The sequence below is a fragment of the Conger conger genome, chromosome 13 (assembly GCF_963514075.1).
Source record: "Conger conger chromosome 13, fConCon1.1, whole genome shotgun sequence".
In the NCBI taxonomy this organism is placed as follows: Eukaryota; Metazoa; Chordata; class Actinopteri; order Anguilliformes; family Congridae; genus Conger; species Conger conger.
The window spans coordinates 41901267-41928274 of NC_083772.1; the positions used below are offsets into that span (position 1 = coordinate 41901267).

General features: G+C 46.9%; 1 protein-coding gene across 2 annotated transcripts in view; it reads right to left on the reverse strand.

Annotated features, from left to right (window-relative positions):
* Window positions 1-4302: 4302 nt before the first annotated feature.
* LOC133107213 (protein FAM222B-like) overlaps window positions 4303-27008 on the reverse strand; it is a 29301-nt gene continuing 6595 nt past the window's right edge. Inside the window, exons 2-4 of one of the 2 annotated variants that reach the window (XR_009704578.1) lie at window positions 13836-13963; window positions 5115-10467; window positions 4303-4885 (exon numbers count right to left, since the gene is read on the reverse strand). Coding sequence is in view for 1 of the 2 variants with exons in the window: in XM_061216163.1 (XP_061072147.1) it covers window positions 8588-10467; window positions 13836-13917 (1962 nt within the window). In the remaining variant the exon portion in view is untranslated. Of the gene's footprint in view, window positions 4886-5114; window positions 10468-13835; window positions 13964-27008 lie in introns of those variants that run through there. The other variant, XM_061216163.1, reaches the window with a different exon arrangement.

Below are 27008 nucleotides of genomic sequence, written 5' to 3' on the forward strand. Positions count from 1 at the left end.
TTAACTGCAGTATGGGGTTCACATCTGCGCCCAGTGTGGTTTACAAATCCATCACCACAGATTTCCACCGGGATATCTCTATTGCGGGTGGTTGATGCGATGGCTGACACGTATTTATTAGAGGGGCATTTGGATACAGTTAATACTGAAGACACCCAGAGATAAAATAGATCAGTCTAATGGGCAACATTACTTATGTGACCCTGTCCGCAGGTGTGAAAGCTTCACACTGTGGCAGTCTTATCAACCCAGGTGCATTTGGGTCCAGGGAAGGGACAGGAAAACATCACATTCTGGGGCAGACTGCCTTTCTTGAATGCCTGTATGAACAGATCTGCATCACTGTAGCCAGAATCTTCTCTTTGAATATGAAACGATCACTAGCGAGTGGTCCAATACAGATACTAGAGTTCCTTGCTCGTGGCTTTTCTTTTGGCCTTGAAGGGTTCATTCTGGTTTTTTCTTTTCTTTTTTTATCCAAATAAGTGTGAATCTCAGTTGCGCAGGAATAGAAACAGTTTTGCATCAGTGTGTTGGTATATAGCTCACCACAGTAACATTATACTGTACTGTATGGGTCCACCCAAGAGTTCGCATTTTTGTCCAAACGTACAAGTAGCTGTCGTTCACATAAAGGCGGTCTGGTAATTGCGAATAAGAAAACTGCTAATAAACCAACTTCAACAGTCACAAATCTACGACAGGCAACTGGCAAATGAAAACAAACATCAAAACACAGTACCCGCTTTGCTTGTTCGTGTTGCCTTCACTCAATGCACGCTCACTACGAAATAGCCATTGTGTTTTTAGACCAGCGCTACTCAGCTCCGCGTCCTGCGGTCCGCAGTGTCTGCAGGCATTTGCTTCAGCCGTGCGCTACGGTTCAACCACCTGTGTTCACTAATTAGCTTATTACCTGAACCAAGCACGTAAGATAATTAGTTAAAACAGGTGGTGTAGCGCACGGTTGAAGCAAATGTCGGCAGACACTGCGGACCGCAGGCGTGTAGTTGAGTAGCGCTGTTTCTGACCATAGTTCCCCCCGTGCTTACTCTAGACTTCCAGGCCAATGTCGCTTTAGCTATGGCTCCATTTAGAAATAAGCAAGTCCAGCAATCTTGTCACTGAAGCTTCTGCCCAACAACCGTTCCTCTTTCAAAGTCAGATGCCTTCCATGCATGGTCGCTTAATTAACTCATATGGTCAGTGACACACCCGTGTTGAAATGCCTCCATGTCTGTTGAATACACTTTGCATTGCTCATTTACTTGAGTGTTCCATTACTTTTAGCAGTTACCTGGGTGTATTTCATTTGAACTTATTTAGCACATTTGTTCACCAATTTGTGCTATTAAAATTATGAACTGCCATCTATTGAAACGTAACTGAATATCAATTAAAAAATTCATTGAAATAGGAAGTTACCAAAGGCAGCAATTAAAACACTTAACTTCCTGTTGGTTCGTTGCAATGTACGTGTTCTTATAAATACAATATTTTATATTGTATATAAATTACTGTAAAATCAATCCTGTAAGAACAAACAATTTCTGTTTTTACCAGGGGCTGCCATTCTCTGGAGAAGCTCGCAAACTCCAGTGGCTACTCGAAGTATTGCAGTTTCGTAAGCCACTGGTGCAAAAAATGAAATATCCCCATTTAAGTCCATTCAAAACTATGAATGTCCCCTGGCCAAATTTATTTATTTTGGACTGTATTTTTGAACTCTATATTTTCTTCACACTGAACTAATTGCTCTCCAGGGACTGACTTTTTTTCCTGAGCTCCAGGGAAGATCTAGGTTTGGTTTAACATGGTACGTCATACTGCACGCAGCTGCTTACCACAGGCACACCCGAGTATGGACCTCTTTTCGCGCTCGCCTCAATAAATTGCAATGTAAACGATGCCAAAAAGGAAGCATTCAGCACGCTCGCAGTTTCTTACCGTGTCTAAGCTTAGTTACTTTAGCTAGCTACTGTTACTTCTAGTTCACGTTTGGACAACAGACCAAGTATCAGTCTTGGTCAAAACTTGAATTATGTGATCGTAGTCCTTGTTCCTCCGAAATTATAATAGATGACAGTTAAAAACCAGACACCCGTAGTTGGAAAAAGCACCAATGCAATGTTAGTAATTTGCAGTGCAGCAAAAAATGGGCCGTGTATATATTAACTAGCTAACTCACGGTACTTTTGCAGATGGTCTGTACTCGTAACCAGTTATCTTATACGAAAGTTAAACAAAAAATATGTTATCAATGTAACGGCCATTCTAGTATAAAAGAATCTCAACAAGTTGCAATGAAGAGCTAAAAAGGCCGTTAGAAACCGCCATCTTCGGCAAGACTTTACCTCTGTTCAGTATTTGACACAGCACTGAACATTTCCGCCACCTACTGTTCTGGAGTACGAATAGTATAAACCATTGAAATGTGCATCGTGCAGTGTGGTTAGTCAGTCCTGGGGTCACACCGTGTATGTTAGTGTTGCATGTTGTGTCGCAGTTCAAAATACTGAATGCAATAACGTAACCTTTCTCCACAGCATTTATCTCTAATATAGCGCGTTAAATGTGGCCATCAGGAGCCACTGTGGCTATAAAATTAACAGTCTACATATTGCTAATAAAGTCTAGAAGGTATCCTGATTTATGTAGTTAGTGTCCTGAACTAAGTTGCATACCTCCATTACCTGTCCATCAACCAAAGTGAAGTTGATTGAAAACTAAATTAATTTCTTCCCCGACAAAGCTCTGACAGACTTAAACAAATAAAATCATTTTTATATTACCTCTAGGAGTTTCATGATATGTAGTTCTGTATGAATATACAGGGCATAATTTAGATCTCGAGTTGCTGAGAAAATTCAATGAGGTTTTTAGGTTTACCATCACGAATACAATAATGATTCTAATTTGAATATTAATCTTACATTTTTTATGTATAATATTCCATTTGTTCGCTCAAGGTAGCAGGAATATAGTTCCAAATACTGCTTTGAAAACTACTGCTCTGTAACTAAAGCACCACATGGTCATAGCATTGGTACCTCCACCTGAACAAAGTCTGAGTAAGGAATGAAATGACTGCAAACCTTGTGCCCCACACACACACACACACACACACGTACACACACGTACACACACGCACGCACACGCACGCACACACACGAGAATATGCTGCAGTGTAATGGGAAGATGAGAAGAACAGAAACTGAGGCATCGTTAAGAGGAGCCCTGGGATCCTGGAGCTCATCAAAGCGGTTGTCTCTAGAGACCAAATCGCGCAGATGTGCGCCGTCTAATAGGCCAGACGGAGCAGCATAGTGTGCCAGTTAAGAGCAGCACAGAGAGGATTTCCACTGAATCCCATTACAAAATGAAACCTCAGAACTTCACTCCAATTTTGCATTAATTTCCCTGAAGCCGAGAATATTGGAAGCATGCTCTTAGGCCTGCTTAAGGACCCCAGGAAACTGACCTGGAAGACTCTCCATACATTCTGGATGGTGTACTGCAACAGAAGGGTGAGATCAGCAAAATACTCAATTTCATATCAGTTCAATCATCCCCCACAAAATAAAATAAAAAAATCTAAAAACTGCTGATAGTTTGACTCAACAGCAGTTTCCAAGGAAACCCACTTTTACAGCCTGACACTACACAATACAATTCACTTTCCATCACGCTCCAAACCTCGATCACTCACCTCAGTGACTTGGATTATCAAGCGCGGTGTCACTGGCATTTGGCCAGGCGGCCCCTCCTCCCCATCCAGAGGGGGTGAACTTGGTCTGATGACACTCTGTGGACACTTGTACCAGTATGGCAGGGAATAACGATTATACTCTGCAGAATATAGGGATGCTCGAGTCAAAACACAGCCGCTCAGTTCAGTGAAAGGAGCTGTGGCAGGGAGCTGGAAACGGTGACTCACAATTGGTCAAATTGGGACAGGCATACAAATGTAGCACCACTGGCCATTTTGAATCACGAAGAGTTGAAATATCTGTAGTAATCTAAGGGATAAGGACACAATACCATTCACTGCCATTACACTCCTATGGCCATTTTGAACCGCTATAACATTTAAAGGGGAATATTAAAAACTGATATGTACAAATATAAAATCAACATGCAAGAACAGTAATAACCCCTACATAGTTTAAGCATGTTGTCATTAAAACCGCATAACCCCCCCTCCCCCTCCAATAAACAAATGTCACATCTGTTGAATTATTCCTCTCCGTTGTTGAACTCCATGCTCACACGTGGAAGGAAGAAACAGTGGAGGAGCCCGAGTAACAAGAGTTGTACAAATGCAAGTCATACTTTATTTTGGTTAGAAGGGAATGTTTGTGCAACACACAATGCCTCTCAAAAACAGGAGAACAAGGGAGGAGGAAAAAAGAAAAAAGAAAAGAACTACACGACGGAGAATGTTATACCCCCACCCTAGATAACATTTCAGAGAATTCTGCAGAGGGAGGCAGGGCGCCGCCTGACAATGCCCTGCACACTGGACAAACCAGACAGCAAGCTCACCCGGCGGCCATTTTATTTCATTTTTTTAAAGGTCATACAAGCTGAAAAGGTATGACTGACAGGCTTTTTTTTTGGGGGGGGGGAGGGGGGAGAAAAAGAAATGTGCTTCACAGAATTCCTCAGAAATTAATGTACTCAGGCACTCTGGCCACAGTCATGTCAGCGTAATCCCTGAGGAACCCAGCTCTGAAACCTCACCTCTATCGCCAGTCTCAGGGGGAAGAGGATCCCAGCTCTGAAACCTCACCTCTATCGCCAGTCTCAGGGGGAAGAGGACCCCAGCTCTGAAACCTCACCTCTATCGCCAGTCTCAGGGGGAAGAGGACCCCAGCTCTGAAACCTCACCTATATCGCCAGTCTCAAGGGGAAGAGGACCCCAGCTCGGAAACATCCACCAAACCTCACCTCTATCGCCAGGCTCAGGGGGAAGAGGACCCCAGCTCGGAAACATCCACCAAACCTCACCTCTATCGCCAGGCTCAGGGGGAAGAGGACCCCAGCTCGGAAACATCCACCAAACCTCACCTCTATCGCCAGGCTCAGGGGGAAGAGGACCCCAGCTCTGAAACATCCACCAAACCTCACCTCTATCGCCAGGCTCAGGGGGACAAAAACACCTGTCACTTGTGAACACAGCTTACACCAATTTAAATATTTTATTTGTTACCCGTAACACATTAGGAATTCTGTTAAGGAACACAGTATCAGTAGTCAAGTATACTAGCCTCCTCCCACTATGAACATTGCAATATGTGTGTGTGTGTGTGTGTGTGTGTGTGTGTGTGTGTGTGTGTGTGTGAGTGCCAAACACACAACACACATTATTTCCATGACTGAATCCAGTGGAGGCAACATCACATGATTAACAGAAACAAATGCAATAAGCAAGCTTTATTCCCCCTCCCGTTCAGGCTGTGAGAAGTCTTCATTAAAACCGGGGGAAATGACACACGCTTGAGGTTTAAGGGGCAGGTCGGAGCATAAAGGGGAACTCCTCTAAAATTAATGGGTTTTAAGCCTGGTGAACTAAACTTACAGAAACTGGTCAGAACCTGTTCCATTCCAGTTGACCATCTCACACCCCACTTGTACACTTCAAGGAATGACGTTCATCCTGGTAACATGTTACCTAAATGTCACATCTTTCTAGGACTGCCCTGAAGAACATACATTTTAAATTTATTTTTTTTTTTTGTCACAGCAGTGTTGGGAGTAAAAAGGTGGCACAGATCCTAGACTCGACTTGTTTGCCATACGACCACAGTCTATGGGGCAAGGCACATTGGAGGCAACAAAAGGGCAAAAAAAAAAAAGAAAGAAGAGGGACACGGGGAGCAATGAGATAAAACCCATGTTTCAATAAAGATTTGTGTCCAGGTTTTTGCTCAAAAAAAAAAAAAATATGTACTTGTGCATTTTTAATTCAATTGAGTAAGGTTTGAATATTCCATCTGTATTCCACTTCATATCTAATGTGCTCCAACCTTGAAATATCAAAAATAAGTCACTGCCCTATTTTTGTCTGCAAAAGCAAATTAAGACTATAATCATGTTAAATAACAAATTAAAGAGTAAAGTCTGAAAATGCAAAGGAAATAAAAATAAGCTTTGAGATCTTGACATTTGTTACAGCCCATGACTACACAGACCTCTACAGTATAAAACGTAATTACAATAAAATACCACTCATTTATTTCCGTGTCACTTAAGAAATCATTGTACTTCTAATGAATTATTAACTGAAGGAAACGTATGCTGTCAATTTGCCATCACTTTCCATCAATACATGCTTGTTTTCAAGTCCCAGGACCAAATACTTAAGGCTTTTTTTGAGGGTTGTCTGGGAGGGAGACTGTGTGGGTCTGCCCACAAACGCTACACAAACCCACAGTCACCGGCAACATTCAGAGAATAGTTCCTTTTAAAACACAGTAGTAAAAGTAATGAAACCAGTGTACATTAAAATAAACAATATATTTGCTCTTCTGCTTCTGAGAAAGTCCTCTTTAACTTCCTGCAGTTGCAAGTGATCAATTTGCTTTTTTCACATATGGTCGGGGTAACTCTTCATTTACATATTAGTAGCAACTAAGTCTAACTTACATTATTTTAGCAAAAAGCGGAAAAAATATAAAAAGATTGATTTGGCTTGTACTTATGATTAGTACTAATCTGTTAGATACTATGTCAGGTTTGGCAGAAAGTTTAGTCTTCCAAATGTTTAACTCCCAACCCAACAAACCAACCCCATCTCTCACATTTCAGTAATTCAAGTTTTTGTTAAAATGACAAAAAAAGAATGCTACAACTTCCAAAGTTGTTTTCAAACACGAGGCTGTCCCACTCAAAAAAACAAAGAAAAAAACAACAACAATGTTGCACAATACCAATGAACTTGGCGGTACTTGAATGCATGAGAAACTCCATGTAGACGGACGCCTGAATTTGTTCCTGCATTGTAGTGTTTGAGAGAACGTCAACTTCCCTCCTTTCCCAAGGGTGCTAATCGTCTGTACAAACACCTGATATGAGATAGCTTCACTTAAGCGAGAACCAGTCTTGGCCATCGACCTGATTGAACATATTTAACAGTCCCCTTTCAAAAATAACTTAAATAAGAAGTAGTAATAATAAACATGTATTAACACTAAACATGTACAAAGTGTCAGTTTATGTCCTCTGGAGAGCCAAATTAACATTTGATTCTTACTAAAGAGCAAATAAAATAAAATGTAAACTTAAGGGGGAAAGGTCAGCAGTCCCATTAAAATTGGTCAAAGGAGAAAACATACACAGGCATGGACATCTAAATCCACCATGCCTCAATATACTTTTCTTCTGAAAACTGTTACATTTTATGCATCTCTTGGCTCATTCCCCCTCATAAAAACACAATTCTAACGGTATATTTCAGCAAAACTACTGGTTGAGAGCACACATTTTCTGAACTCACTAAGGTGGAATTCAAAGCAAAATACGACATGTTATTGTGTGGCAGGTACAACTAACACAATCAAAAGGATTTATGAAGGACCACTGTCTGAGGATAGAACATGGCCATGCATGTATATAATATATGTATATATTTCTTTTTATAACCATGACCAACTGCTTAAAGTTCACATCAGTATATGCTACGTTTCATTTTAAGTAACGGCTGAATTTAAATGATAACATGACATTTCAAGTGCGGACAACGTCCTTATCAGCGCACACCAATGCCGCTAAAAACGACTGCAACAATAGGATATCTTGTGTGGAAGGGCAGACACCCTGCCCAACGCTCACGTCTGCGTCCGTTTTATTGCCTGGTTAACCTATGCAAAGTCGATTTGAGGTCCAGCAATATTCTCAGTGTATAAATTCATACTGGGGTGGAAAAGCTTTGGCAAATTGCGTTTGGGTGAGGCAGTCGCGCTGAACGGTCAGGAGACGTTTTTGGCTGGTTCAGCGCGGGTGAGGACTAGGAAAAGGCGTGTCGGTGGGAGACGGTGCCGAATAGGGCTTGTGCCACCGTCAACAACAGCAGATACAGACGGAGCTTCATGGGCCCGCATGGCAGGAGAACACCAACAGCACTGAGCAGTTACGCATCTGTGCAAAAACGTGTCGTGACAAAATAATAATAATAATAATAATAATAATAATAATAATAATACCACCACCACCACCAGGATTAATACACTTCCAGCTGCTCCTAGCTTGGAAGCCAAATGAAATGGAAACGGACGCGGGTGCACTATAACATGGATGATAGACGGCGAGAAAAAATGGGAAATGAAGCCGATTTAAAACGCAGGAGAAAACGGCTCGTTTCTCTACCAAGCAAGTAATATTAAGGAGCGTCGTTATTTAGAAAACGTTTCAATTGATCACTTGCAAGATTGACAACAACGAAAACACTGCTTGCTCTTAAATATATATAGATATGTATATATATACTTTTTTTTTCATTTTTAAGTTAGCTTCATTTTAATTCATTCATTTTTATGTATTTCTTAAGACTAAAAGATCGATAAGTGTACACACAAAAAATTGTAGCTTATCTGTACCCTGGAACCTGAATATGAGTATTTCTAGCGTCTCCCGGCTCTGGAGCTCTGCCCATAGGGGGCCTGTGCATGCCCAGGCTCTGGTCTCGGAAGCAGGGCGGCTGGTACTCCCCGCCCATGTACTCCATGCTCTGCATCACGTTAGTCTGGCCAGAGGAGCCGGCGCCGGCCCTGTACTGGGGTCCCGGGCCGCAGTCCACAGCGCCCCCCGGTGGGCCCCCGTGGAACGGCATGGCCAGGTCCTGGGAGCCGGAGCCGTCGCTGTTGGGCGTGGGCAGGACGCCGTTCCACACGGGCTGGAAGTAGTGCCCGTTGCCGTAGGGCACCACCCCCGGCGGCATGCCGTTGACGGGCGGGGAGGGCGTGGGCTTCTCGGCCGGGGGCTTGAGGCTGTAGGGCTGGCCGGCGCACGGGTCCTGCGGGGGGAAGCTCACGGGCAGCCGGGCGCAGGGGTGGCCCTCCTCGGAGAGGTGCTGCTGCAGGTGGGCGAGGTGGTGCTGGGTCCAGCCCCGCTGCTGCTTCACGTCAGGGTGGTAGACGGGCATGCGGTTGGCGGCGGCGGGCGGCTTGTCGGCGGGGCCCAGGGCGCAGGCCGGCAGGGCGCCGGGGTGCTGGGCGGACACGCGGGAGCTGGCGTTGATGAGCAGGTTGCGGTTGATGGGGCTGGGGTTGGCGATCTGCCCCTCGCACACTGAGGTAGCGCTGGCGCCGGCCCGCGGCTGGCAGAACTGGCTGATCTGCAGCACGATGCTGCTCAGGTCCGCCCGCCGGCCCTGCTGCCGCCCCGCCGCCATGGACAGCGGGATGGTGGAGGTAGACACGGTCACGTTGGGCGGGGCGTCGCCGTCCGCCAGCTTCCTGGGGCCGTGCAGGACGCCGGGGGGCAGGGGGCCCAGGCCGGCGGGGTGCTGGAGGCTCTGTGCTTGGGCCGCGGCCTGCGGGTGCTGGGCCATGCCGGGGAGGTGCCTGGGGCCCTGCGGAGCCGGCGGCTGCTGTAACGTCTGCGGGTGGGGCAGGCCCGCCTGCAGCTGCTGCAGTGTCTGCTGCTGCTGCTGCTGCTGCTGCTGCTGCTGCTGCAAAGTCTGTTGGCGCTGCAGAGCCTGCTGCTGCATCGTTTGCTGCTGCTGCATTGACTGCTGCTGCAACGATTGTTGTTGCTGCATTGACTGCTGTTGCAACGATTGCTGTTGCTGCATCGTCTGCTGCTGCTGCATCGTTTGCTGCTGCATCGTTTGCTGCTGCTGCAGCGCCTGTTGCTGCAGCTTTTGTTGATGCTGCTGCAGCGTTTGCTGCAGGGTCTGTTGGCGCTGCAGCTGTTGCTGCTGCTGCTGGTGTAAGGTCTGGGCACAGGACAGGCCCTGCTGCTGCTGCTGCTGCTGCTGCTGCTGCTGCTGCTGCAGACTCTGGGGATGGGACAGGCCCTGCTGCTGCTGCTGCAGGCTCTGCGGGTGCCCCAGGCCCTGCTGCGGGGGGAGGGCACGGCCCCGGGGGAGGCCCTGGGGGTGGGGGACAGTCTGGGGGAGGTTTAAAGTGCTCTGGGAGCCGTAGGGCCCGGAGGGGGGGTTCATGGCGACCTCGGAGAGCAGACGCGCCCGGCCGCCCTCGAAGCCTTTGAGGATCCCTTTGAGGGGGCCCTTGACGACGGCGAGCAGGCCGGCCCTGGCGCTGGCCGGGGCGGGGTACGGGCTGTAGCGCTGGCTGGACGTGTCCAGGCCGTTGACGGTGCGGCGCACGTGCTTCCGCTGGGGAACCTTGACGCTGTTTGGGAAGATCTTTATCGTCAGCGGGCTGTTGGCAACTTTCTTAGCATAGGCATCCAGTTCCGCTGGGGTTGGATACTGTGCAGATCTCATTTTCTGTGTAGTGTCCCCTAGAGAGCGAGACAGAAAGACAAAAGAGAAGGCCAGTTTAGGCCCGAACACAAGACGGAAAAGCGCATGCTTCACGTTGACGATTAGCCGTTTAATCTAACGATGGAAGTTCGCCACAAACAAATCATTTTAACGAGTCTTTCGTCATTGTGAGAACAGAAAACGGAGCTCCATCGACCTGAAACACACAATTCACTACAAAACAGGCCATCAAAAACAGCACAGAGCTTTTACTTCTATAAAGCACGTTCTCTCTAGTTAATTTATAGTATAATCCCACATTTTCAGCCCCGTTAATATGCTGGATATGTGAAGTCATTTATATAATTTATAATTGTTGAATTATTTATCTGGCTTATTAAATATGGCTCCTCATTTGAAAACAAGAAGCCACATTCCTCATTAATCGGGGTGACACATGGACACAGTTCATCACGGAACAGAAGGCACCGAATAATCGCTCTCCTCCGTATCAGACAGCTGGCAGGAGAGCTTGAAGGCCACTTCACTGGTAAAATTATACCTAAAGGCAGTTTGGGGAAAGGCCTCGTCAAGCCATTCTGCCTTTCAGAAACAGGATCCAAAAGCCACACGGGGTCAACATAAAGGGGGTCTGGCAAGATTGGTGCCATTTTCACCCTGGAGGTGTCCTTCTCAAGTTTACACCTGCAAAGCCAAACGACTGCTTTTCTGCAGGGCATGGGGTAAATCACTGTCCTTTTCAGGACTAGATGGTTCATCTATCGCTCAATGCTCGGTTGGAAATAGTCATGTCAGCAATTACCATGCATCCGCATGAAGCCCTTTTGGCAGCTGAATGAATTGGCCATGTGCAGATCTCAAAAGTGCAGGATCATAATTCATATCCATGTCACGCAATGCATTTGGTATGTACCCGTACAACACAATTACAATTACACCCCTGAATTTGGTGAGAACACCTTTCTGAGTAAGTGAAATCTAGGCAAAGAATCTGTGGAAGCACTACTGTGACAGATCGGCAAAATGACAAAAACAAAATCTCCTTTTAGTGTCGCCATTACAATATCTCTCTAATTTGGTAATGGGAGCTGACTGTGGTGCTAACTGAACCAAGAAAAACTTCTGTTCATGACATTAGGCATGCTCAACACAATTACGTTATAATTAAAAGGGGCACTATGCACCTGAATGTGCCAGGTATACAGAAAACACTACTTGGGCAACAGCTATACACCTTAGCAGAAGAGGTGCAGATGCACATTCGATGGCTAACGCTTCAAAATGGAGTCCCATGATTAGAAGCACCACCGGGGAAAGGGCAACATTCATTTTTAATAGCCATGATGCTAGCTGCAAGCAATTTATTAGCTAGCTGCCGATTGGCCAATAAGAAAACGGTAAACTATCCTGAGGGAGGAGACTAAATCAAAGGCACCATGACAACTGCAGTAGCCAGGGCCACTACCGTAAACGCAAAGTGGGGGGGGGGGGCTGCACTGAATCTAAACACAATGTGCGTGACACACAGGATTAAACTCCAGCAGTAAAGTAACAAGACCAACACGGGATGGGACTCATTGCTGGCGCAGTGAGAGGAAATTAAACGATTGTGGCGTTTCCCCATCCTCAGAGAAATGTCCATGGGCATGTTCAAATGGATCCCACTGTTACCACAAAAACAGCCTAATTGCATTGGGCGGCCTACTGTGAGCCAGGCAGGAAATGAATGTGACTTTTGCACTTAATTGCCGTGCCCAATTCAGCTGTGTCATGCAAGGTTTGGAGCGCTGCACCCGTTTAGACCCCGAGCATCCTCACCCGGTCACAAAGTGCAGAACACGTCCTTTCCCAGACCGCTTAAATTAAACACGCTGCAACAGTGGCCGTGTCCCACTGATGTCTGCTCGTGCGGCCTTCTCATACGAGGTGAACGTGGTTAAATGTGAGGGGTTCACTTCAAGGTACATGGCAAATTAACAGTTGCTTTGATTACAGAATATAATTATAAGGGAAAGCTGGTGCCAAGTAAACAGCCACTTGGATGAAATTACCCCCAACACTGTCCACCAGTACATTTATACACCAAGCTCATTTCTACACTTTAACATGGCATTATTTTATATTATAGATAACGCCTTTAAAATTATATACGTGGTAATCAGCTTGGTTAAACTTGCATTATTTGACCTAAATCCTGGCCCATATGGTGGCACTGCTGAACATGCTGTAGCTGTGAGACGGGACAAAGGCTGATGTACTGAACACAAAGAATCTAGTGCGGTTTACTGGACCAGAAACAGGAATTCAAAACAATGTACAGGCTCACACCCGGCGGCATGCGGTGAGCTTGTTTCAGCCGTTCTGGACACCGTTCGGCATCTTTGAACAGCCAATGCCAATTCGCTTTTCTTTCAACTTTTTTTTTTAGCACAGTTTCCTGCTGCCAATGAAACTGGTATATCTATAGAAATCTTACACCGAGCGTCCGACCTCCTTATCTCCAGCTTCCTCCAGCTGGCCACGCCGTTGCTCATTGCTGAATGCACTTCCAAAAGCAGGGCTCCCAAATTAGTTTTAAAGTCACTGTGACAAATTGGGCCCCCGAGAAGCAATTCATTTTGTGGCAGCAATTGCTAACCCAGAGACAGGCCGTCTCCAGACCACCGGCGTCTCGGTGTGAAGGCCAATTACGAAGCGACACGGCGAGGCGGGTCGCTCCACGCTACAGAGAGGGCACCAAAGGTAACAGACCGCCTTCCACTAATATTTACATCTCATTCTGTGGATGAAGGAGGGGTTAACCGGACTAATTATTTTATTTAAAGTAATGTTTTTACTTAAAGCACAATTCCAATTTACACAAGGCGGTGCAAAGGACATGTTTTGATAATATAAGGGGCGCCAAAGGTTATGTTGAGACTCCTGTATTTAAAAACATCAAAACACTGTCAATAACAGCAAGTCTGCCCTAAGGGGATTTTCCAGTGACTCTCACAACACAAAAAAGCACAGGCTTCCCCCCCTCACACCTGTCACAGGAGTGTCAAGTGTTTTCATTGCTCAACATTTCAGCTGTAAAAATGAGCATTTAATTCCTGAGTAAATAAGGCTCTTTGTGCATTTGTCTTATTGAAGCATGCAGCTACTGCCACAGAATAAGCTTTGTGGCAGTGTGGCCATCTTAAAACAGAACAATAGAGCTTTCGTTCATTCATACGAACATCTGGGCAAAATGGCAAATGCAATGTTAAGTCAATTTTTTAATAAAACACAGAAATTCAATATACCCGCACAACGGCGATTATTTAAAAGCAGTAATCAGGGCTCACGGGAGACTCGTTAAGAAATCTTTTTATCAAGACGGAGGGGCGTAGGAGGCACTCACATTTCTGAAGTCCAGTGTTCATCTGCGTGTGGGAGAGAAGCCGGAGGGAAAGGTCACCTGTTACTGGCAGACAGGCCAGCATTTCACACAGGCACTAATGCAGCATAGGGCAGCCTCTCCTCGACACACTGCGAAAGACACACAGAGCGGACAGGGTTAGTGCGGGCGCGGCCCAGGGGCTCGCTCATTCAGTCACACACTGTTTTCACAACCGAATCAAAACACAGACATCAGCCGAGAACCCGCGTATTAGCCAAATGAAATCGGAATTTTATGAGTTCGCTCGGCACTTTGGCCGCAAGCACCGTCAGTCCGCCGGTTGTATTTTTAGTGCACTTTAATCCCAAAACCACGAGCAACAGGTGGCAGACTTTAAAAAGGATGGGCGACGGCGCTCTCCAAAGCCCTTGTTAATTTTCAGGGGACAGACAGTTTAATTTGAGGTGACCGGGATGTTCTAAAGTTCAGTGCCTCGTCAGCCTTGGCATCCCGGAGTGACGAGCTGAATCAGAGTTAAGCCGGCTGGCAAGATCTGTAATCGCTGCAAACGCACGAGTCGGGGTTGCAAAGGACTGCGGGCCAAGTGACACATTAGTTGGGCCAGGAAAGGCGCAAGGAGTGTGCGTGCGTGCGTGCGTGTCTATGTGAGAGAGAGATGTGGTTATCAATAAGTGATACATTTCTACGGGCACAAAAGGCACAAGGATTATGCTTGTGTGTGTGTCTATGTGAGAGAGAGATGTGGTTATCAATAAGTGATACATTTCTAAGGGCACAAAAGGGACAATGAGAGGGTGTATGTGTGTGTGTGTGTGTGTCTGTGTATGTGTGATACTGTTACCAATAAGCAACGCAAAAGCAATTTCTAGGAACATAAATGCAACACGGTGAATCATTCAAGGTGAATCGGAGCCATCAAAGGGTCCAACAGGAAGTAAAGAGACGTTGCTGTGAATAATGTCGCAGTGAATAATTGATTTATTAAGCACTGCTCACCACTGTGAAAACTGAATGAATAGAGGTCGCGGTGGATCATGACCTCTGCCTGCCTTTCATTAGGGTTTTTGTGAAATGCAGTAATGGAGAAGCAGAATGCCTTTCAGCGGTCAGGGGGGCAGACATAGCCCAGGCTAAATACGCTACGGGAATATTAGGCTCCGGACAGATTCTCAGATGCAGACGTTGTGCCTCAACTGTGGGTAGGGACATGGAAACGTTTAAGGATTTTAAACAACGTGTCCTGTTCATTTCTATTAATGCCTGCTTTGCACTCACTGAAACTCAAAGACCAAAGGCAATTACGCATGATAAAAGCAGCCACACTCCGCATGCTGCCGATATTCTGATCATGTTATGAAAGAGCCACAAGTAGCACTTTAAACGGCTCTGTTAGAATTTGCCTCTTGTATGTTCGACATCGAATAGATCTCCCGAACAAATGTAGTTAGTTGTCTTATAACATCAACTTGTTACCCAAGTAAGCATTCAACCTTAAGTAGCAACAGAAAAAACATTTTTTTTCTAAACAAACACATCAAACCCATTGTTTTAGCTGTGCTACTTTTGTTGAGGGCAAATAATTAAACGGATATCTCTTCTCAATCAAAGATGCTCTTCCGGTGTCAGAAAGATGGCGAAGAAGCCCAGGTCTATACGGGGCTATAACTAACGCGTTTAGAATTCATTGTGGTGCAGGCAGTTTCCGCGATGCATGAATCACTTCTGACATTTCTCTGAGCAATGGGCCCAGCTGCTTTCCGATTGGCTGGTCTGCTGCCACAGCTGATTTGCTGACTGCAGCTCGCATCAGTGACTGCGCTGTAAAGCAGGATGTGCCCAGACTAATGCGAGGCACTCAAAGCAGGACGTCCGCACCGCTGTTACTCATCTCTACTAACCGCTGTTACTCATGCCCTCCAGGGCAGCTTATATTCCTGCAAAGGGGCTTACTTTTAGTTCCTATGAAATGCTCCAGCCTCGCTTCGTCAAGAAGCACTTTTGATTTTGGGAGAGGGCTGTTACAATTTGTTTAAAGCTCAAAACACAAAGGCATTTTATAATGCAAAACATTTGGATGGATTGAGCTTGGATGGAGGGAAATTGCAGAATGTAGTAGTGTCAGACACCGCGGAGGAAAATGTATTAAAGTATTAAATCAATCCACTGGATCCCTACTTGTATGGTTAAGTTGAATTAACACTGAAAATCTTACTGCGCTATCATTACAATCACACATGATGCAAATGATATCGTGATCTTCAACTTCAACAGAGCAGCCTCAGTCCCGCTGTGCGCCTCCATGGCCGGTCCGTATGCGAGCACACTTAGATAAAAAGGTCAGGTTGACAGCTCATTTCATCCTCAGAGAGAGAAGCCTGGTGGTTAATGAAGCCTGGGGCAGCCTGGGTCCCCTATATCTGCGAAACGGTGGGGTGCAGGGGGGTAATGTTCCTGGAGCTAGGACAGAGAATATGTACCTTATATGGGTTCTGTAGCTAGAGAACATCTCACACATTCACAGTATGTGTCCCTGAGGTTACATGCAAACACGCACGCAAAAACATTAGCACACACCTAGCTCAGCTGCCATTGTGCCATTGTGCAACAGGGTCACTTAGCATCCGGAGGACATGTGAACAACAAAGTAAATATTGTCAATTTAACGTGACGTCAGGAAATGAGCTAATTTGTACTGCCTAAAGGGTTAAGTGACTAACACCTCCACTGTAAGGGGTCACTTAGCCCTGCCGTGTGGCCAAGGGGCCAGCTGTCCAGCGTGCTACTGCAGCACCGCACACGCCCGGGGAACCCTGAAAAACACCGCTGACAAAGCCAGGCTCTGCTGAGCACAGCGAGGAATACATCTGTGGGCTACAAACGGCCACGTCGCACAAGAAAAAGTCCTGGCACCCAAGACGCTCGGGTTCTTCCAAAAAAGGCAACGTAGCAAGCGACTTGTTAAACAGTCCGGTACACAATGCGTTTCTGTTTCCCTTTCTGTTCTTTGAAATCCACGACCCACATCCCTGACGTGCAAAGCAACGAAATGTCAACTCGTAATAAACACAGAACGCGGAAGGTCTTGCGTCGTTACCGACTTAAATGCAGATTGGCCAGTGTCTGAAGATAACATACAGAATGTACCTGTGAATGCGGAATGGGACACACCTTAGCACTTAACGTTTCAGACGCTGAACCGGCAGACCGCAGGGACCCAGCCGGGGAGTGCGGCCACAGGCAAACCATTCCAGGTACAGACACCAGAGCTACAGACACCAGAGCTACAGACACCAGAGCTACAGACACCAGAGCTACAGCCAGCGAGCGCTCTCTTAAGACAACAGCTCCACAAGGCTGAAACTACACAACTGAACCACCATACAGACTCCACAGAACACCCAAGAAGACCGCTACGGCGAGTTCCGGCAAACTGACACTGGAAACATAAGCTGCAAACGTAAGCTGTCAAATACTGCATAAACACTGCCTTTATCGTGCATCACACATGTGCACAAACGGCCAAAAGCAAGAAGCAATTAGGTTCTAAAACAGATGGCTAGCACGCATGTACGGCTTTCTGCTCATACTAGCGTACAGAATCTGATGACTAACGAATCAGACAGGGGCCCTCGAGCCATGACGCTTTATCACAGGAACGTCCGTCAGGATCAGAATGTCATTTTTTTTAAAGGAACCAGCTGGACTGCAAGGAGAAGGAGCTGATAACAACCCAAAAGCGCTCCAGAAATATCAGAAATAAAGCTGTCAGACTGAAAATGTGAATACCGCCTGCTTCCAGCACAAGAGACTGAATTCAGCCGTCAAAGCGCACTGAGAAACAGCCGCAGAATGTGCTTGGTTTGGCTCTGTACTCCACTCCATCTTGGGCATTCTCTGCTTTCATTTAAGGGTACTCTTACCCAGAGCTTTTTAGAAATGCCCCCCGACCACCACCCCAAGCAGTTAATCCCAGGTACTTTGACCCTTGACTTCATGTTCATTTAGCACCCATGATTTCCCATCTTTGAATTTTGTACCTAAACAAACAACATGGGGGAAAAGCAGGAGAACATCAGGCCCATGGAAGTGGTCAGACAGACTTGGGCCTAAAGACACTTCCTACAGCTGGGGCGAGTCCACCGTTCCCTAAGGAGCCCCCCCCGGTTTCGTTCCTTTAGGTTGCATTCTCCACACAAACAGGTTTGTTAGCCCTTGCTCCTGAAGGAGACCATTACGGCAAAAATATATATTTTTTTGGAATAGATCACCCAAAAAATAAATAAATAAATAAAACATAAAATAACGTACGGCATCAGTGCTGTGAGATGTGATGGCAGTGGAGAAGGAGGGCTGTGATGTGGAGAGAGAGCGCCAGGGTAAACGCTGCCATTTACAGCTGAATTGTACCGAAATGAGCCTCGAATCGCTCCCTACTCTTCATCCCGCACCTGACGCAGGCTTGAAAAGAGCTGAAAACACCACAGTTCAGAGCACACTGCGACACGCAATCGCCAGGGCGATATGGTCCAGAGGAATATTAAAAAAATATTCATCAAACTGTCAAGGTACACGTTCACAGCAGGCGTTTCGATGGCGAGAAGACCAAGGCTTTCACTAGCGACTGAGTTCCAAAAGCTATCGGGGCGGGGTTTTTCAAATTATCACAGCGTGTTCTCACCATGCTTTCTGGCTGGACATTGGCGGCACTTTGCCACACACTTCTATCATATTATTAGTGTGAAGAACTGCAGGCCGGCGGGCGGAGCTGATCTCAGGAGAACAGATGGGACGGTTTATTTCCCTGAGAAAGTGGTCACACGTACGGGAGAGAAACTGTTGCACATGCAAATGTGGAAAGGGCAAAAGTTTCAATCGCGCAACCTTTGACTGCTGCGAGAATTCGTGCATCAACCCTGCAAAGACGGAAAAATATCCCACATTAACTCGCCAGAAAGAAAACGGAAGGACCCTGAGTGTAGATAAGCGAACAGGTAAATGGTGTTTGAAACCCCACTCAATTACACATGTAAATAACCATGTCACACAAAATTAGAATGGTACCAGTTATCCATTCTTTGACAGAACGATTACAACAGATATAATTATTCTTGACACCGTTTTTTTTTTTTTTTAATGATTTGTAAATCCCCAACATAACAATTTGAAGAAGCTTTTGCACCACTGATTCACAAGATTTATGAAAAGGCCGCTCATCCGCTGTGAAATTTGCATTTCAATATACATTTACATTTTCCAAGCAAGTGCACATCCTCCTCCTCCTCTCTCAGACGGGGGAACAGCCCCGGCCTGCACTCTGACAGCCGCGCAGGACGCTAACACGCAAATGAGCAACCGCTGCAATATAAAATTACTGGTTACGTTGACAAGTCAGAGCGCTGGTGGCTGGGTGATAAATCATGTGGAATTTGCGCTCGGGGTGGAAATTTATCCGCACTAAAATCTCCCTATGACTGGGTTCTGCCCCGCTAACGTGACGGGGGGGGGGGGGGGGTTAAGAGGGATTACTTCCTGCGGCCGCCCAGTTAAGAATTACTACCGCGGCGCAAATAAAATCTAAACCTCAGACACAAAAGCGTGACACGGGACTCAGACACACTGAAGCAGGCGGGGGGGCATTGGAAGTCCGCAGAGCTGACATCAGCAGCCTTGATACCTGTGACAAATGCTGCTTTCAAATCCCGGCCGGTGACCAACACAAACCTTCAGCCGGCCTCCGGGACAGAACAGCGCGGTGCCCGGTGAGAAACTCGCTACGAAATCAGCCACATTTCCCCAAGTCACAAGCTGCAGTCCAATCTCTCCAATCGCTGGAAAATCCAGTTTAACTTGACTAGCATCTGCTGCCTGCAGGCCACTATGTGCATTTGACTGGCATTCACCTTAGGCTGAGGTAAACGCAGTGCTGCAGGCACACAGGCATTGCACACACAGGGCCGGGCTCCCCTCCCTCACCGGTATCTACGCAAAGCAAGTGCACCTCAGGCTAAAGCAGCCCCCACCCCTCTCTGTGAAGGCCCTGTCCTTCACGCTCCTGTGAAAGATCGATGCATGAAGGCCTTGGGTCTGCTTTCCGGCCTCGTGGTGAGGATTTTCCAACACGGTTCTGGTTTTCCGAGGAGTTGACCTCTGTGGACCGGGCTCGACAGCGCCTCGGCCCGACACCGCCCCGGCCCGACACCGCCCCGGCACTCGGTCTAAGTCTCAGGCCGTTCCTCTGCTTCCCGGGACGCGAGCGGCACAGCGGGGGCAAAATCCCGATTTAGCAGGACGAGCTCTGCTGACCTTCCCATAACGGAGCCACTCAATCACCCACAACGCACACGCAACATCCATCAGCAGCTGCTGCCTCACCCCATCACTCTTTCTGCGAATGAAGCGCCCTTCGTGTTAACCCTGCATACCTGTACCAGGGACCAGTTACTCCCACAGGCGACTCGCAAACACCATCTGACAAATTCGGCATTTCAAGCTTTGGGAAGTCATTGTGGGTAAATGGTAAATGGTCGGCATTTATATATCGAAAGAGTTGTACAAGTGATGCTTCTCAATCACCCGTTCATACACACACTTACACACCAACAGTGATTGGCTGCCATGCAAGGCACCAACCCTCTTCAGGAGCATTCAGGCGTTAGGCCCAGGTGTCTTGCTCAGGGACACTTCGACACACCCAGGGAGGGATCGAACCAGCAACCCTCCGACTGCCAGACGACTGCTCTTACCGCCTGAGCCAATATCACCCGTGCTGTCCACATAATAAAAACGCGGGTTTAAAACCGCCCGTGTGAGCCCTAATTCAAAATGCGTCTCAGGCTGCCCCTATGCGCGGCCACAGGGCATCGCGCCGTGCGGATGAACGCTCAGCATGCGGCAGAGCGGAGCGGCAGAAGGAGCGTCAGAGTGGAGCGGAGCGAGGCGGCCTGAGCCCTTCTGCCGTGCGGGAGCCACAGCGCATTGACGGGGTGATCCAGCAGGGAGCTGGGGGGGGCCACACAGACCCGGCCCCACAGGCCGCGCAGTGCGGTCACAGGAGAACCATTCCAGGTACAGACACCAGAGCTTCAGCCAGCGAGCGCTCTCTTAAGACAACAGCTCCACAAGGCTGAAACTACACAACTGGGCCCAATATACAAGTGTGCGTATAGCCTATATGAATCTCTCTCACATAAACTGGCTGAAAAAATACATTCAATACATTTACAAAAATAGCAAATTGAGAAATTATGAAACGATGGGAGTGACTAATTATGTCTAAAAAGCGCTGTCATTTCAACAGGGTGATGCCAATATAAAAATTCCCTTTAATAAAAGCTGATATGCACTTTAGCCCAATGAGAAGTGTTTGATTACAAGGGCCAAATCAGGAAAAAACAAAAATATGCCTCTGTCCCAAACATTACGGAGCTCACTGCAAGGTCAGAGATTACATCCAGTACACCTCTTCCAACATCTATCATTCACATGGACAGATTCACTGCATTTTCCCTTCTTCACAACTCCTAAACAACTGTCAATACAAATGAAGTCAGAGGCGGAAATCAGGGAGGCACTAGTTTAGGATGCAAATGTCTAAATTACACGGATGAACATGCAGAAAAATTGGGGACAAGCTCGAGGCAAGCTGGAAGCAGCGTGTCAGCACAGAGGGTCAAATCGAGGCTAGAAACTCAACCCGGTTCAGTTCGGAAAAACTGGACCGGGATCTACATCGTAGAAGCTCCAGCAGTTGAGCCATCTGGTGAACAGGATGCCGCAACAGCAAAGCGATACCCTCCGAGTCTGTGGCCAATGCAAGACCCCCGTAATAACCCCCAAGGTGAGGTTCTCCTGTATGGATCAAAACATGAAGAGCATTTCAGACAGCCTCAGAACTGATTACAGTGGGAATTTCATTGTACTCAACATGATTGGGGGGCGTTCCTTGCAAAATGCTCATACAAATCAAAATCCTGTCCCTTTACACAAACTCACAAACATAGCAAACAAACGAGCGGACCATCTCCCACATTTACATAGCCTTTGTATGGCGAGGGAGAGCCTTTCGCTGTGCTTAAGAAACCTTAACCCAAATGACCCTGAAGCCTTTTCAGTAATGTATCCCTGTTCACCACTGTCCTGAACAAACCGTAGCAGCCCAAGGCTCCGAATGGGGGGGGCGGGGGGGCATGGAGCGATTTCTAGCATGGAGAGATTTCTGTACTGCTGCTCTCCGTCAAACAAAATGAGCATGTCTCTCTTCTAAACATCAATGCACTCTGGTGGGCCACGGGTCAAGATAACACCACTGACAGAAGTGCCACCAGAGAGCATTCAGACCAGGGCTCCAGTCAGGGTGAAACGAGTCGTCAAAAATACATCAACTTCTTCGCCAAATAATGGGCAGTTTCATCTGCATTCGTGACTTTTAGACCTCTAGCGTTGCTCTGGATAATAGCGTCTGCTAAAATTCTGAACTGCAATTTAAATGAGATGGAGAGAAACATTTGGGGCCGGTTTCACAGATGCAGATTAATGGGAGCCCGAGAGAAAACTCAATTTTGAACGGAGATTCTGCACGGAAGACGCGGTTTAGTCCAGGGCTAGGTTTAATCCGTGTGTGAAACCAGCCGCTTGTGTCAGAGGGCGATCTCCCCGTTGGCCTGACCGACAGAGAGGATGCTGGGAAGGCAGCGGAGGTCACACCAGGCACCCCGCACATGAAAGCACCCCCTGCAGCCTCATAGCTAACGGTGGGGACGAGCACTCAAAATAGACCGACGCGCTCAAGCTTTAAAAACGCTACGGGATTGATTTTGTCAAAATATCAATTTAAATAAACATTTGCTCTGGAGGCAGGTGTCAGATGAGGATAGACAACGCTACGCTTTGATTTATACAATAAAAAAAAAGCACTTCTGAACCTTTTCCATTTTTACAAGGCATCTCTGGGGAGTGAAAATGGACGGGGTTTAATGGCTTTAAAAGGTCTGGGGCATAAAACCATAGCAACGCATTCAGCAGCTGAGCTGCCTGGGAAGACCCCTTGCATAATCTAACAGAAGCACTATACATAAAACATTTTAATACAACGGTCAAAGAAGTGGTGGTGCACAAAATCTGCAATGCAAAGCTGGCAGAAAGAAAAAAAAACATAAAACACAAAAAAATTAAAAAGCTCACTGCATCGCACGGTGCAATTAAAACCTGCAGACAGAGAGCCGGTTGTAATGGGTAATGGGATGACGGAAAGCCAATGTCCGCCGGGGCCCTGACTAGAACAGCCACTTAGCCCTGCGACCCTGTCGGCTATGAGTTCATCTCCAACACGCCTGCAGTGAACATCGCATCCCCACATTCTGCACAAGACCACCCAGCCAGAGCCTGCTCTCATTCAGGCCAAGTGCTTCTAGCGCGCGTGGAACGGGTGACCAGTGGTCTGCTGCCAGCAGAAACGTTCCGGCGGGAGCACACCCTTCAGGTGATGCGCAGTTAGAGGTAGCCTGTGCAAAGGGATGAGGGTGTGGTTACGGTGTCCCTGGGGTCATGCTCCTTACATTGTCATTCAAATGACGTGCATACATCTCAAAGCCCGTGGTCTACAATGCATCGCGAAGCCTGCATATCAACTGACAATAGAAAATGGCCACACAAGGACTGAATCATTAACTGTATGCCCCTACACTAGGGGTTCGGGCTCATCTTCAAATGGTAGACGGCTTTATAGATATTTATTTTTATATTGGGCAACAATGTACAACTGACAGTTGCAGAAATCTGTAGATAAATCCCAGAAGTTTCATCCCTCTTCCCTATGGCGTCTGTTGATTGGCATGTAATCTGTAAATATGCAGCTGTTAACAACTTTGTTACGGAGGGGGTTGTGCAATATTTGCCTGATATAATATAGCACTATAATATAGGATTATTTTACCATAGACGACTGGTCTAATGATTTTACTTCCATGCCAATACAGGTCTACAATTTGCTATATTTTTACGTAACGCTAAACTTGCTTTTTTCGCTGAAAGCAGGGAATTTTCGTTTTCAATATCCGATGGATAAATAGCCTAATTAAAGTAGATACTGCATAGTGGAAGTTCAGTTTGCCGGTAGTTTGAATTCACGCGTCAGCGAATAAACACGGATGAAGTAATGCCATAGAATAAGCCATTAAGTGAACTAACAGCCACAGATTTAAAACACAAAAATTATTTGACACCTATAGTACTAGAACATTAAATTCCATGCAGTGTTTGCATTCTTAACCGCAGAATGCTTGCTTGTACGATTGTAGCTTGTGGATTCAATGTAAACCGCATATTGTAATATTTTGTGCAACATTCGTCCAATGATGTATTGCTTTGTTTATTTTTATGTAGCTACAGCATAGTGGAAAGCTACGTTCAGTTTGCCGGTAGTTTGAATACCCATGTCAACAAATAAACATGGATCTTCTGTGAACCTTAAGAAATGACATAACGTTACAATAAGCCATAAGACAACCAACAGTGACAGAACTTCTTTGACGACTCTAATACTGTAGCATTCAATTGCCTGTGATGTTTGCATTTTAAACCCCCTGAAATGGCCAGACTGCTTGCTCAAACAAGAATAGTTTAGGACCGCAACAATATGCCTGGTGATGAATGTGAATTTATTTTAAACTGTGCTTACCATTCCACCTTCAGGAAAAAACGGTTATCGGTTATACATTTTACTTACAAATCAGTTTCAGTTAAACGTTTAACCGTTCACACCCCTAGTTTGTGGCCCCTGAGGGGGAAAGAAACAGGGGATTAGGCTAATTCTCAAATGATCTCTCAGTAATGCGTTTCCCTGATCTCCGGTCTATGTCGGATGTGGTTCTACAGGAAGCTCCTCACAGAAAACAGGTGTTTGTTCTGAGCACATTGCTACATTTGACTGGTTTTCATTGGCTGCTGCCTGTCACTCACAGTCAGTGGAACCCAATCAGATGTGGTTACCGTTCCTAGCATGCTAGAAACCCACAGATGCTTGCAGGCACCGCTAAGCACAAACCAAGCGACACTGAGGTAATTAACCTAATGAACGATTTCAGCATGCAAGCAATGAATCTCAATGAGAGTTATTGAAAAGGCTATACTGAGGCTAAAAATCACATAGGCTTATGCGCAAAAGGTCTCAGCTTTGTATTTGAGCTTCCCGGACTGTGTACATAATTAACTGTTTTTATTAAGAGAGTGAAATTCCAGAGTTCAACATATAAATAAGGGAAGGGAGCAGGTCGTGCCCCCAGCAATCCCCCCTCCCCTTACCCAAAATAGCTGCTTGAAACACCTGTGTTTCCAGGAAGCTTCGAGCACTGGATACTCCAGTAACACCTGGCACCCATTTGTGTTTCGCAGCCCCCCCTCAATCACAGAGAGCTGACACGGACAGAGGCGCTGAAATGCCACGCTACCCCGGAACGTCTTCCGCCGCGACGGCCTGAAACTACCGCCGTGCTGAAGCAGCACTCCTCAACACTCGAAGCCTCCGTTCACCCGTGGTTCACCCTGCAGCCACACAACCCGCACGCGCAAGTACGCCCGCCGAAATGAAAACAGGACCGCTTCCCGCAAACAACGTGAGCGCCAGGCCGAACACGTGACCCGGCGTCTTCCCGTTAAGGTCTGATCACACGACCTTTAGACGGGCTGTGGGCGGGCGGCCGAATGCAGCGGGGTAGGCCCCCCACACAGCGGGCCCCCGGCGCTGCGTACACAGGGGGTGGGGGTGTCGGGAGCGACGGCAGGCTGCAGAGACGCTGTAATCAATGATTGCGGAAAGGAGTCGGGTGAAAGAAACGGGGCGGCCCGTTTCCTGCGGTGCGGGTAGCGTGTCGCTCTGAGGGCGCACCGAGGCGGCCCCCTGCACGCCGGGACCGGGGGGGGGAGCGGGGGCACGTTCCCCCAGCGCCCAGAGCGTCACGCACACGTCGGACCTCGGGACCGGGGACGTCTCACTGTCAGCACCGTAACTTCTCACACGACACGGTGTGTGTGTGTGTGTGTGTGTGTGTATGAACGGGTGAATGAGGAGCATCAATTGTACAGCGCTTTGGATAAAGGCGCTATATAAATTACAACCATTTACAAAGACCAAAGAAAAGAAAAAGAATACCATACTGACAAGTGGAGAGGTGGTGGGGTGCGGCAAATCTGCCCGACAAAGAACCCATGAGCGAGATGGGGTTCCTCCACAGAAACGCAGAGAAGCCTTTCGGAACCCTTTCTTCTGAGTGAGAGCAAACTGTGCATTTCAGATAATCATGCGTTTAGGGTCCTTAACACTCCTTCCCAAAAACTGCGACAAAGATATAAATTAATAAACAAACGAGGCAGGACAACGAGAATAAAACCGTCAACTTGGCCGAGTGAGATGGAATTTTGGTATCTACCCATGATTCCCCGCACTTACCTCCCATTCAGATACAGAAGACTTCACACAGAGTGCTCAGCATTTATAGAAGCACATCACAGAGGCTGATTCACAGAGGTTGATTCACAGAGGTTGATTCTCCACACAACAGCCCATAAGCGGCAAGCTTACTTTCCAGCCCTGCTGCGCTGAAGACGCACGGCACAACTGCATTACCATCCCCGCACACGTTCGACATGACCCGTCACTTATGTCAGTAATACTCTGCAATGATTTCTGACAAAAAAAAAAAAAAAAAGAAGCTTCTGCTACATTACCTTTTCCACCGTTTAAGCAGATTTACTGCTCTACGAGGTTTTCAACAACTGCCACTTATGTGCTCATATAACGCAGGTGAATGCACTTATGTTCCCTGACATTGCAAATCACTCTGGATGCGAGTTTCTGCTAAATTTAATGTAATGTAATGGGCAACCAGGCTTGCTTTCCTTTATTCCCACAGAGGCATGACAAATGAATGACAAGCGCACGCTAAATATTCGCTGCTACAGCCATTTATGCAGCCCGAGCCACTGAAGGTTACCCACGCTCCCTGCCATACAGTCCAGAAAACAAGGTCAGCTTCCCTCTCTGACAGGAAGCGTTGGCTGGAGACAGCTTCAGCTCCTGCTGAAAATAAGGAGCCTTGTCAAAAAATGTCTTCAAACGAGAGCAAAGGTATCCGAAGGCAGCATCTCTGCAGGCCGACAAATGTCAACCTCAGACCTACT